General features: G+C 35.0%; 1 protein-coding gene across 2 annotated transcripts in view; it reads left to right on the top strand.

Moving 5' to 3' along the window:
- LOC125652939 (3'-5' RNA helicase YTHDC2-like) overlaps nucleotides 1-12,699 on the top strand; it is a 29,507-nt gene extending 16,808 nt beyond the window's left edge. Inside the window, exons 21-34 of one of the 2 annotated variants that reach the window (XR_007361767.2) lie at nucleotides 105-270; nucleotides 564-670; nucleotides 2,016-2,110; nucleotides 4,180-4,359; nucleotides 4,773-5,008; nucleotides 5,169-5,284; nucleotides 5,403-5,498; nucleotides 5,605-5,701; nucleotides 6,659-6,775; nucleotides 7,764-8,014; nucleotides 8,126-8,277; nucleotides 8,450-8,534; nucleotides 8,675-9,322; nucleotides 10,558-12,699. Coding sequence is in view for 1 of the 2 variants with exons in the window: in XM_048882426.2 (XP_048738383.1) it covers nucleotides 105-270; nucleotides 564-670; nucleotides 2,016-2,110; nucleotides 4,180-4,359; nucleotides 4,773-5,008; nucleotides 5,169-5,284; nucleotides 5,403-5,498; nucleotides 5,605-5,701; nucleotides 6,659-6,775; nucleotides 7,764-8,014; nucleotides 8,126-8,277; nucleotides 8,450-8,534; nucleotides 8,675-9,244 (2,268 nt within the window). In the remaining variant the exon portion in view is untranslated. Of the gene's footprint in view, nucleotides 1-104; nucleotides 271-563; nucleotides 671-2,015; nucleotides 2,111-4,179; nucleotides 4,360-4,772; nucleotides 5,009-5,168; nucleotides 5,285-5,402; nucleotides 5,499-5,604; nucleotides 5,702-6,658; nucleotides 6,776-7,763; nucleotides 8,015-8,125; nucleotides 8,278-8,449; nucleotides 8,535-8,674 lie in introns of both variants that reach the window. The other variant, XM_048882426.2, reaches the window with a different exon arrangement.
- Nucleotides 12,700-13,600: the final 901 nt, after the last annotated feature.

Here is a 13,600-nt window from a genome sequence, read left to right as displayed (position 1 = left end):
TTAAGTAATGCAAAAACATCTACTTTAATATTAAATGCAATATTATTTTTTGTGTATTTTATACATAATGTACATGTAAAGTTGATGTGTTAAATTATTTTCAGCAAATAGATGCGTTGGACACTTTTGAGGACTTGACAGAAATCGGCTACCATTTAGCAGATATGCCTCTAGAGCCAAGGCTCGGAAAAGTGGTGCTGTATTCCATTGTACTTAAATGCCTGGACCCTGTGCTGACCATTGTGTGTGCTTTAGCATACAGAGATCCTTGTAAGTGAAGTAGTAAGGCTGTAGTATAGATACATGTATGATGTCATCATCTGTACCACAATGAAAAACTTTGACAGTGCCTGTATAAAGTGCAAAGGATTAACATACTGCAGTTTTCTTGAAATAAAAAATATATCTATGTGAAAAACTTGCATCATTCTTTTTGTTACTCATGTAATTTCTATACTTCTGTGATAAATAAAGCCACGTGTGACATGTACTTTGACATTTATGTTTAAGTGTTGATTTTTAGGTCACATATTCTTACTTGAATGATTTCTTTTGCTGTTTAGTTATCCTTCCCACTGTGCCATATTTAAAGCGTGCAGTAGACCAGGTCAGGCGCCAGTACAGTTCCAACACCTTCAGTGATCACATGACCCTCCTCAGAGCTTTCCAGGTTTGTAGTTTTCTGACATGTAATATGATAATTGCCCGTTAGGGCTGTTCCAGAAATGATCAAATGGGGGGTCGGGCGGCAAATGATATTTTTTTGTATGGGTGGTCGTATTTTTTCATATTTTAATTGGTCCGTGGTTGGACTGTTAAAAAAATATTTATTATGGGTAGTGGGTAGTTTCTATTGTTTTATTTTGTGCCACGTGGGTGTTGAGTTTTCAGAATATTTTTATTGTCGCTCTTGTCGTGTTGGTTACAAAACGTCGGAGGGAAAATTGAAAACGTGCTTTCGAAATCGAAAGTAACATAGAACTATTCGAGTTGTCGCTCTTCGCAGCGCATAACTTTCCATTACGGCACTCTTCAAATTAGAGGCGCATTTAGGAGGGTCCCTTTGAACGTGATGGCGGCGAACTCTGTTCTGTAGATTATTAGTTTACAGTGCATCGATTTTGGGAATATTTTGAAACCAATAGGTATTCCGTTTTCTAATAAAAATAGGCAAACCTTGGTTGATTTATACGAGGGTACCGATGCGTTATATTTATCAGTCGGTGTGATGGTGATATAGTGGCCTCCGGGCGCGGCGCGGGCTCCATTAGATTAGAAGACAAACGATTCGTGGAAAAACATATCCATACCCATTTCATGATAATAGCATCGTTTGGACTCCCAATCTTTCCACATTCCCGCCATAGATGCCTTTGATTGTTGATGTGACATCGTTTCTTCAGAACTACTGTGATACAATGTCGCACAGGCATTACCGCGTCATTGACTAGAATGTTTGTCCCGAAAACCTCGCGAGATTCGTACCGTTTTCATTTTTAAAAATATTTTTGTGGTGGGTCTGGTTAGTTTTTTTTTTTATTAGATGGGTCATTGTAAAATGAGTTTATTTATTTGATGGGTCATGGGGTAATTTTTAAAAATTTTTTATGGGTGCTTGGTATATACAAAAGGTGCCTCCCGACCCCCCCCCCCATGTATTTATTTCTGGAATAGCCCTTAGCTAATGAACATTGGCTATGTGTAATTTCTTAAATGAGCCGTTCCTAGCAAAAAGGGCCCTTAAGTATATTAGTTCTAAAGTATGAACTATAGATAATATCCCTCAAAATATTGGAGAAATGTTGATTGTCGTTAAAATATTAGTCAATCAAAGATGACAACCAACTTGTGATTGGTAACCATGACCTTTTTCTTTACAAGTATGCAAAAATGATGTCACATTTTTTCATTATAATTACGTTTTTTTGAAAAACATTTTTTGGAAAAGATAAGGGTCCTGTTTGCTAGGAACGGCTCAAATATCTTGGATATATGTAATGTCTTGATTTCTGTAGGGGTGGCAAAGAGCTCGCACTGACAATTGTGAAAGGAGTTACTGTGAAAAGAATTTTCTTTCCTCTGCATGCATGGAAATGATTGTTGGAATGAGGTAAAAATTTGTTTTGGTGTATAATGAATGCAGTATTTAACTCGCCTATCACTGTCTGTGAATGCAGTGGAGCCTCATTAATCCGGACACTTTGGTTCCCCACATAATCTTCCAGATAAATGATTCTTTATATAAGTAACCAATATGCTTACTTTATTGATGTGTAATGAATTAAATACATTCATCATTCAATTTTACCATTTGTTATAGTAAATAAATCATAATAATGTTAACATTTACATGCATTTCAAAGCACTGAAATTCAAACCTTGTTATCTCGAGAACTCGATGGGACCAAGAAATAATTTTGAGATTTCCGAGGATTCGAGATATCAAGGGTTAAATACTTATTAAAGAATAAGTGGTTGTCCCGGGACTGCTGAATCACTGAGACATATTCATGTTATTCGAGATATCGGTGTTTGAGATACCAAAGTTTAACTGTATTTGCATATGCTTACATTTTACACGTATATTTGCACTAAAAATAAATTATGAAACACTATACATACATGTAACTGTAAAATAAATAAATTGTTAGTAACGAACATAATCCACTTACACTTCACACATTTCATCCCACTTTTTCTTCATCTGTTGGAATTCACAGGTTTCGCTGTCTGTCAAAACAGTCTCCATAGTTCAATGTTGATCTAAGAATTTCTTGCTTTATATTTCACATTCTATATTTATCCAAGCCAATATCGGGAGGACAAAATCTAAATCACTACTACCATGTTGATCTAGCCATGCGCAATTATTTTGATGGGATAATAATGGAACAAACCTCAGGCGAAACCAAAATTATGGGTGCATACTTCAGGGCTCGAAATTAGCGAGAAATACTCGCAAAATGCGAGTACATTTGAAAAATAGCGAGTAAAGATAGTGGACACTCGAAAATTTTAGCGAGTGGGGATTTACAAACTATGATCATATCGTATCCGTTTTATACAGTGATGCGCTATTTGCAACTTGCACTCTGAATCATACAAACGCTTACATGAACGACCGATTTCAACAAACGTTTCTATCCGGATTTTTCTTTTATGATTTTGTAAGAAATTCGGAGTCAAACAAATACTTTAGAGGTCGGACATCGCATTTTGATGAAAAATATAGACATGTGCCACGAGTCCTGTTCACCTATAGGGGTGATTAAATTGAATTCCAAGTATGAGGTTTTTGTTATTCATTTATCTAAAAATATCGGAGTCTATGTTTTACCAAGTCTTCCTGTAGTTATTTTTATCAGAATCATGAGAATGTCTTATCTAAATGTATTGTCATATTGATGTCGGGTTGTAGTGATGACACGAGTGCATTGCTCACCACGTAGACAATTATCAAAAAAGTTCATGGGGCTCATGATTGTGCTTCTTATAAAACCATGAGTCCGGGATTCGCTTTGAAGAATCACTAGTGACAACCCTGATGTGGCATGAAATTGGAAGACTCGATCTAAACCTGCGGTAAACAGGTTGTGGATTAGAGGTGCGATAATCAAGAGCATATATATCAAGAGACCTAAATATTTCACCATATGACTGACATAACTTAGTGTCTTGTCCAAACGATGCCTGTTGACCCACTAGGCTCAGTAATGATGGGGAAAATTATTGATTTAAAAAAAAAAACATGAAAAAAGAGCACTGCTTAAATATTTTTATTTTAGCTTGTAGGTTTTCATTTTAGCCTGTGGATTTCTTACCCACAGGCTAAAGTGAAGTGTCCGGATTACCAAGGCTCCACTGCACATTTATTCATTCCCTATACAATATATATCCATGTAGCTTAGATTTTGATATATTTGAATAATTTTATCATTTCTGTTGGTCCAAATAAAGATTTTAAAGCTTATAAAATTCAAATCATTTTAATAGCAAGGTAACCCTAGTTTGCCAGGTGAGCATTGTGGTACATTGGCCACTCATTTTCTTTTGGGTCTCATGCAATTTAATTATACTTGGACATGTAGCTAGAGGATTTGAAATTCATGTAAGTGGTATAGATAAAGGCAAAGCTTGTCTGTATTTTTCACTGTTTGAAATATGATTGGATTTTTATAGGACTCAGCTCCTAGGTCAGCTTAGGGCCTCTGGGTTTGTCCGAGCTAGAGGAGGGGGAGATATACGTGATCTGAACACGAATTCAGAGAACTGGGCAGCAGTCAAAGCAGCTTTATGTGCAGGGATATATCCCAACCTGGTGAAAGTTGAAAGATCTAGAAACTTCAAAATGGTTTCACAGTAAGTACAAAGTACATTCTTTATGTGTAGGCATATCTAGTGTGTATGAAATTTGTATGTATTAAAACATGAAGTGATTAAGTGATGTTAATGTATAGTGTTATATACATGTATTCACCAGTGATCTTTACCCCTAATAACTGTGTTTAATGTCCCTATGTTCCTTTTATAGTTTCCCTGTTTAAGTCACTCTACAAACAGAAGTGTAGGTAACATTGCAGTAAAGGTGCAATGTCTGCCCACTATTTCAGAATTTGTTTTTGTGAATTAATATGTGGTTCGAGAGGTTAGAATGAAAGAAGTACATTGTTATACATGTAGTATTAGTCACACACTATAACATCAGCATCTGATACATATAGTTACTCTCTCATTATTGTTGATATATACTGTCTTTAATGTATCTTCTGCAGGAAGTCCTCTGGTATCAAGTTCCACTCCTCTTCAGTACTGAAGAATCCTGCTTTGTCAGAGAAAAAGTCTGTGCAGTGTCTACCTACGGACTGGATTCTGTATGAGGAGATGAGTCGCTATGAGAGGAGTGCCTATATCAGGTGCTGCACTGCTGTGTCTCCTGTTGCTGTGGCTCTTTTCACAGGACCCATCAAATTACCTGCAGAAAGTGTCAGAGATGGAGCCAAGTCACAGGGTAATTATTTATAATACATGGTGAATACTGATAAAACGAATACATTGATAAAATATTTTGAAAAGTATATTGTACATGTAGATGTACAGTATGTGATGATATTAAGTTCAGTCTTTCAAGCATCTCAAAGAATTCTGGTATATGCGTCTTCTTTTATCAGGCATGCTGCATGGAGAAATGGAGGACAGTAGTGACAGCGAGGGAGAGGAGAAGGAGGATAACACAAAAACAACTCTGCAGTTTGATGATTGGTTGTCATTTAGACTGGACAATGATGTACATATCAAATGAATTATACATGTACTATCTGAAGTTATCCCCTTGACTTACTACTGTATATGAAATGCTTTTGTATTATGTAAATGGTAATTATGTAATGTTTATATTATGGTAGACTGCCAATATGGTGCTTCAGCTTAGACACAAATGGAATTGCCTCTTCCTCAGAAGAATGAGAGCTCCCTCCAAACCCTGGTCACAAGTTGATGAGGTGCAGTGTGACAATATCAAGCAGAATTATTGAATTGCCAGTAATACTAATATGGCAACTATTACAGCAATTGAGTTTCTCAGTAGCTCGGTTTTGAATGTTTTAGGCAGTCATCAAAGCAGTTATCAGTGTTTTGAGTAATGAGGAGCAGGCCCTAGGGTTTCAGCAGCCTGCAGGAATTGGACAGAGACCACGACCTATGAGTAAGTAGTTAAGAAACATGTACAGTACTTAGTAATTTTTGAAACCCTGATTTACAGATATTGAAAAGGGTGTAATAGCATAAGGTTCTCTAACAGTGTATTTTCTCCTTAATGAATAACAGTGTTTGAATAGATTTGTTGTTGGGAGATGGGATGTACAAAACAAAATTCAATTTAAAGAATCATGAAACCACTATGTACAACACCATTTTTTTTCATACTGTCAAAACAAATATCTCCATTATTCTGTGATGTTCAGGTTTAGAAGTGTCAACCAGGCCTGGAGGTTATAAAACTTTTTTGAGCACGTTTTCATACTCAAACTTGAAGTCTGTGCTCTAAATTGTACTTGAACTCTAAAGTGAAAGTTTTTTATAAACTTTTATAAAATCACTCTCGCACTCAATTGAAGTACATGCTCAAGATTTTTCGAGTATGTTTCAAAGCTTGCTCAGAGTTGTACCAAACATGGCTGAGTTTGAGTACCGGTATGAGTATGGTAAAAGTTTTATAAACTCCAGGCCAGGATCAAATTATGTTTTATCATATCACAATATTGCATATGTACATATACAGTGTGAGGAAAGCTTAACAGCACTAACTTTGTGGCATCACACTCAAAACTAGCTATTGGTTGTGAAAATAAATTTTTCATTTTTGTTTCATAGTATTTCAACATAGATTTACTAAAATATAGGAAATGAGGGAATGTTTAGGATTCAGGACAACAAATGTCCTTCAAATGAATCATAGAGGTTTCATTTTAATTCTTTCTGTAAGTACACTATACAAGTACAGTACACGAAGCTATGTGGTAGACATGACAACGAGTAAAGAAATCTCTGTCATAATTTCAGTTTGATTGGGTTACTTTGATGTATTTAGCAGATTCACTGTACATATACAATTTATTTGAGTCGCATGTAATTCCCAACAATGAAATGTAATGTTTTCCAGCTGAGTACATGTCAGCGGGCGGTGGAGGCTATAGTAGCTATGATTATGAGGACCACAGTAACAGGGGTAGGAGGACACCGGTCACCCCTCCCAAGAAAAACAGCAGTGTCCTTTCCAGTCAGTATCACAGGGGTCAAAGTTTCTATAAGATCAACATGATTCATAGTATAATCAATACAAATTGGAAATGTAGAAGAATTGTCATGTACCTGGTACATGATGTAATATGAAAGTATTTTTACATAGTTGTATTCGTAGTATTTTAAGAATCCTGCTTGCAGGTGTCATTGTGTGTATAAAGTTATATTTGTGTTGTTAAGTATTCCATCACATACTGAAAATTTCAAATGGCTATTGTGAATAGTTTATTTTTTCTGAGGCAAAGGCTCAATTTAGCTTTTCTGATCAATTTTTTTCTGGTGTCTGTTTGGATTTTTAAAAATTCTACATTTTCATCTTCGTTTCAAGAACAACTAAGCCAATGTCAACCAAATTTTGTACCAAGCATCCTTAATGAAAGGAATTCAAGTTTGTTGAAATAAAGGACTGTCCCCTTCCAATGGGAGATAATTAAGAAATAGGATTGGTTTTAAAACAGATCTTTTCAAGAACCATTGAACCAGAAAACCTAAACCTTGGATGAAATTTTCCTTATACTCTATACTAAAGATTCAAGTTTGTTCAAACCAATGCCCCTGGGTCTGGAATGGGGGTTCAAAGTCTGCCATAGAAATATGTAGGAAATGTCTTTATGATTGTAAATCTTTTCATGAACCGCAGTGATATGATTTTTAAAATAAATTTGCAAGCATCCTGACATAGTGTAGTTTTAAATTTCTTATCATGATCCCCAGGGCCACAAGAGGGTTCAAATGTTTTACATGGGAAAGTAAAAGAAAATAAAACAGAAGATATTCTTGTCAAGGATCACAGGGGTACAATAAAACATACTCATGAAGTGTAGGTTCAAGTTTGTTCACATCTTAAGCCTGAACGGTCAGATCAGGACCTTAATTTGGATTTGATTGTTCACATGGAAAAATTTAACAGATCAGGTGAGCATTGTTGCCTATGGGCCTCTAGGTTTATTTGTGCATTGTTTTAGAAATGCCACGTACCCCTGGGGACACCCGATCGGAGAGTTCTTCAACTGGTAGCAGTCCAAAGAGCAGTACACAAACCACCCCTCATAACAGTCCCCAATCTGTCAGTTCTACTCTAGCCAGTTCCAGTAAATCTCCAATCAAATACTTTGTTGTCAAACCCAACAATCAGAAAATACTGCATGTAGCTTTATCAAAATCAGTTTATGCTACATCACCCAAAAGTGAAGCCAGATTTAACAAGGCAATACAGGTAAGTGTACATCCAATTATTGACCATTTGACTTATATTTTGATTACTATGACTTTATTTTTATATACTGAACATGTACTTGTTATCGATATTTACCATTATTGTGTTCAGGATGGGAAGGAAGTGTACCTGATATTCTCAACAGTAGGCAGTGGACATTTCCAGGGTTATGCTAGAGTGACAGGACAGAGCAGCAAGGACAAATGCCCTGATATGTCAGGAGATGGCCTCGGCGGAACATTCAAAATTGAATGGCTTAAAGAGTATGTACATATTATGTAAATGGAATTTGTTTTACTTCACTGTAAATCTTGACTGAATCATTTTAAAGTTATTCTTAAATATACACATGTATTTGAATTATACAACATTTTTAGTCAAATATTTGAACTACTGCTTATTAACATCTTTGTATTATATTTATGACTTTAACAGGATAGCCGTGCCATTTAGAGTTGCAAACCATATAACCAATAGTTGGAATGAGAACAAGAGAGTGCAGTACAGTAAAGATGGGCATGTAAGTAATTGATTTGTTATTAAGCTTCCTAATTAATGGAAATGAAAGAATATTGGTGCAGAGTAGTCTCAAGGTTGGAAACCCAAATATTTAATTGCATTTGAAAACATGACTATTGAAATATCTGTGCACTCATTCAGGAGTTGGAGTCAAATTGTGGAGAAAAGCTCATCCAACTGCTGCGAACTTTTGACCCCAAACTATATGAAGTGTCGTCAGATGAACTGAAAGAAAATGACGAAGAGCCTGACTTATCAAGTGACAAAACCTCAAAGTCTTCATACTCGGAGGAGGATAAAGACTCGCTGCTCTCAGATGAGGAAAGAACTAAACAAGAGGAAGGAGACAAAAACACCGGCAACAGTAAGGGCAGATACCCAGGGCAATATCAAGGTCAAAGTCGACATCAACAGGGTTATGAAGGTCAGAGGCCAGGGTCATATCCTTACACATCATCATCACAGAGTCATCAATACTACCATCATCAACAGCAAGGTTACCATGGTGGAGGGGGAGGTGGACATTATAATTCTCGAATGTACAACATGGGATACCCTCCCCCCATGGGACCTAACTACAACCCCATGTATATGGGAATGCATTCTCCTCCCAGACATCCACTGTCGTCTGTGATGATCCTACAGAGAGGTCAAAGGTCAGGAAGTCATTTTAGAGGTTATCATCCAGGATATGGTTCTGGATATCACTAAGGCTTCCGATAATCATTATGTTTAGTGATCATGAGTTACAAAGTAATGTGAACTTCAGCATTATACAGGATTTATCAAGTAAGTGCAAATGAGAAGTAACATTTTTTGGTATATCAAGAATGATAGCAAACATTGACTAATGCAGTTAATAATGTTTTATTTCCTGTTACTTTTTCCATGAATTCAAGATATGCTACATGTATTTGATATTTTTAAATAGCTTGTTTGAGTGATTTTCTTCATGTAATCAAAAGGTTTAAATACAGAAGTTAGAGAATGATATTTGTAGTTTTTTATGAAAATTATTTAACTTTAATGCATGTTTTTTAAAGAATAAATTACAGAGAATTCATTTACAATGTATCTGTTAATTATGAACTTTTGACAGAAAGATAGATAATGCATGAAAAATAGACAGTTTGCAAATCAATCTATATTCTGGAACAAAATGCTGTTTAATTGTGCAATTTTGTAGTCGTAAAATGTGTTCATTGCATATGTATTTAAAATTATTTTTGAATTTGTAATGAATTTTTTGTGTGACTCATTTAGGGCTGTTCCAGTAAAACATACATGGGATGGGGGGAAGGCACCTGAAAATTAGGATGACCACCCATAGAAGTGAATTTGGTACACTCCTATCCACCCATAGAGGCAAATAATGAAGCTTTATTTGAAAAGTAGAATTTAGAATAATCTCAAATAAGAATTTTTTTCCCATCATACAGCACAAAATACTTTTTCATTTTGATATCAACTTTATTTCAGTATTCAATACATGCAATTGCCTTTCAAGCATGATTTACAGAATGCCAAGATTGCCTCTGTCAATCAAGTGTTCTGATTATTTTTCTCACAGATTCTTTGGTTTGGTAAAATAACCACCCATAGAAGCAATATTTGTGCAAAAGTCACCCACCATAGAATCAATATCCCACCAGTGTGAGCCATCCATAGATTTTTTTTAAAAACTGCTTTCCCCGGGTACCCTATATGTTTTAATGGAACAGCCCTTATATATATGCACTTAACTATGAAATCTCACTTCCTAGAAATTCTACTTTATATTGAGATCAGTATACCAGTAATTTTTGTAGTTGCCTACATTACTTTTTCCAGTATGCTATTGCATGATTATTCTGATTTTTTTTTTTTTATTATTTCAGTGAAATTCTGATCTTATTCATTGTTTGGCTAAGTAAAAATGACATATGTTACCAAATACAGATCTTGTTAATCATTTAATGATTCATTTGAGAAAATGAAAGTTGCTGGTTTTTTTTTTAGTTCAATACAATGATTTTTCTACCTAGGGAGAAGAACGAGATTCATTTGAGAAAATGAATGTTGCTGTTTTTTGAGTTCAATACAATGATTTTGCTACCTAAGGAGAAGAATATTTAAAGAGCCTGAATGGCAGGGTATTTGTTCTGGGAGGATAGCTAAATCATCGAACATTGATCTCATATATGTACAGTATATGGAAGTAATCCCATATTGCAAGGGACATTTTACATGTAGCACAGTTTAACTTTACTTTTAAAAGAGAAGCATGTTCATATATATTTTTAGGTTGTGTATGTAAATAGATGTTATTTTCTATTTTAAACTAGCCTTAAAAGAATAGGATTCTAGTTTAAAGACGTTCATTATATTGTACATGTAGATATTTATATAATAACTGTTCCAAATTGGTCACTAGGAAACAGGAATCTAGAATAACAGCTGGAAATTATTGTTCGCTTCTCTGGAAGATGGGTGTATAGTTTTGAAAATATGTTGCAGTCAAATTTGTTTCTGAAATTACTGACAGTTATTTCAAAATCTTTATATAAATTGTATCTACATGTGTATATAAAAAAAAACATGGGTGAAAAGATTATAATATATTGTAGTCTAGAAATGCTGTATGGTTCTTAAATGTTTACCAAGAAGTTTGAGATAAGAATAACCTGCTGAGCAACCATGTTAATTGGTCCTTTCTTGTAAAACGTCTCTCAATAGACTTATTTGCATGTACAGTACTATAGTCAGAGACAAGTTGTTACTTTTCATCATGTTCAATATCCATTATCGCAATTCACCTTTGAATTAGAACGTTTTACCCGATATAGTATTGCGTTGTGTGACGACACAATTGAATGAGACGATTGAACAATTTGAATGACATGTTTGATGTAATACAACAAGAGTTTTCATTGGCCGATTACAGCCCGCCCACTTTCTCGAGCGGATTCAGTGTAGCTGGAGAACTGTACATAGCTCTCTGAAAAGATCCACCTCTTATAAAAACCTTCGATTTACGGGCCACAAAAAGCTGCGGACGGTTGAGGCCTGATATCGGTGTATTCTTGTGTTGCTGTCTCATAAACTCAATATAAAAAAATCTTAACATATTTTCCTATTATATAGATCTACTTGTGTCCAAACATACCTTCAAATATTCATTAAAGCCACACACGACCCGAAAACTCGCAGCTTCAAATGATTTCGTTTGTTGACGTAGCCATGTTAGGTAGCCGGTCAATTCGAACTCTTGCTATTGGTATCTATTCATAAAATCGGTTGTAAGTTAATATGTATTCGCTCTTCATTTATTATCAACACGAATAATTAATAGAAATTAAAACATTTTTTTTGTACCAGTCTTTGTAAAGGTAAAATAAGCTCTTGATTAACGAAAATGCTACATAAGCCCATTAGATGGAGACCGGCCGGCGCGACCGCTCTTGACTAATGAAAGCCGCGTTGCCGTGAGTTTAGTTATTTTAATAACTATCATTTAATAGGACTGGGGTGGTATATTATTTAAACAATTTAGCTAAAATATTTGTGGGGTATTAGTACACATCTAGACGCTATTGTGCCAGTATGGAAATGAACCGGGATTCGAATTGACTGGCTACCTAACATAGCTACGTCTACGAACGAAATCATCAAAAGCTGTGATCAAGTTTTTGGGTCGTATGGGGCTTTAATTAATATTTGAAGGTATGTTTGGACACAAGTATAGTAGGAAAATATGTTAGGAATTTTTTTGATATTAAATTTATGAGACAACAACACAAGAATACAACTTTTTCTCTTTCTTCCTTTGAATTTTTTTTTCCATCTAGCATCTGGCCGTCATGTTTTCAAATGCTGACTACTCCCGTATAAGGTAATTTGGGCGGACTTATACATATGGACCAATGAGAGTTTTTGTTGCATTTCGCAATTGTATTACAAACGGATTCAATTGTGTCCTCACACAACGCAATACTATATCGGCCAAAACGTTCTAATTCAAAAGTGAATTGCGATAAATATTTTTTGTTTTACTTGACATAATAAGTCATGTGCCAAATGAATATTGTGATTTGTACCTGATAAGTAATATTGTTGTGATGTTCACTTGTTTTTGTTTTCTTTCCCTTATGTTAGTCCTTTAAGTAAGTAAAAGATTTTGAAATCCCTTTTGTAGTTTCTTATGAAATCACAGGATACTAGTATTTTGAGACGAAACACTGGCACTTGCATGTAGATTTGATGAGCAACATTGGTTGTCCATGTTGCATGTATATTCTCAACATACTACAATATACATGTAGGTGTAAAATGAAGGAAAACCTGTAACGTACACACTTGGACTACCAGTCTACAGTTAGGAGAACAACAGGAACGAAACGTCTTATGTAATCTCAATGCATTGCTGAGAAAAAAATTAAATCGTTTTATAGATAGGTTGATGATACGTGTTTGGTTGCAGTTATTGGGAATACTAAGATATTGAAAAGATATAAAGAATTAATGTAAATGTATTGCAATCATTTGATTAAGAACATTTCATGAAGGGGGTCGGGTACATATTGGATTCATTCAGTTGCCATTTATTGGGTCGTCTTTAATTTTTGTTATTGATTTGATCACTTCATATTCTGGTAGTATGATCACAGGGGCTAAGCCCGTTTAGGCCTGAACTTTGTGATCTACATTGTATATGTATGGTATTTCAGATATATATTGTGTCTACATGATACATAATCTCTTTACATATGAGCAAGGCAACTCTGGTAATCAATATCTGTCTGTATTGGACGCTTTCCTACGAAAGAAAAAAAATCATAAGAGCTTCAGGATAGCAGATATAAACGTTTCCTGTCCAAGTACCTTATCTTCGTTAAGATATTCATTTTTACTATTCAGTACAGGTCTCCTTCCTTGACAATTGAATTTGTAATTTATATCTAGTTATACCACTTCTTCAACTTCCATATTTTCTTACTATTTTGCATCATAATGACCATATCCAAGTCGGACGAAATTTGCATTTTGAAGGAATGTTTGAATAATTTTATTGATAGGAGACTTCCTGTT

Source organism: Ostrea edulis, chromosome 5 (genome assembly GCF_947568905.1).
Source record: "Ostrea edulis chromosome 5, xbOstEdul1.1, whole genome shotgun sequence".
Taxonomy (NCBI): Eukaryota; Metazoa; Mollusca; class Bivalvia; order Ostreida; family Ostreidae; genus Ostrea; species Ostrea edulis.
Note: the sequence above shows the minus strand (reverse complement) of the source record. Positions and strands in the feature narration are given on the sequence as shown.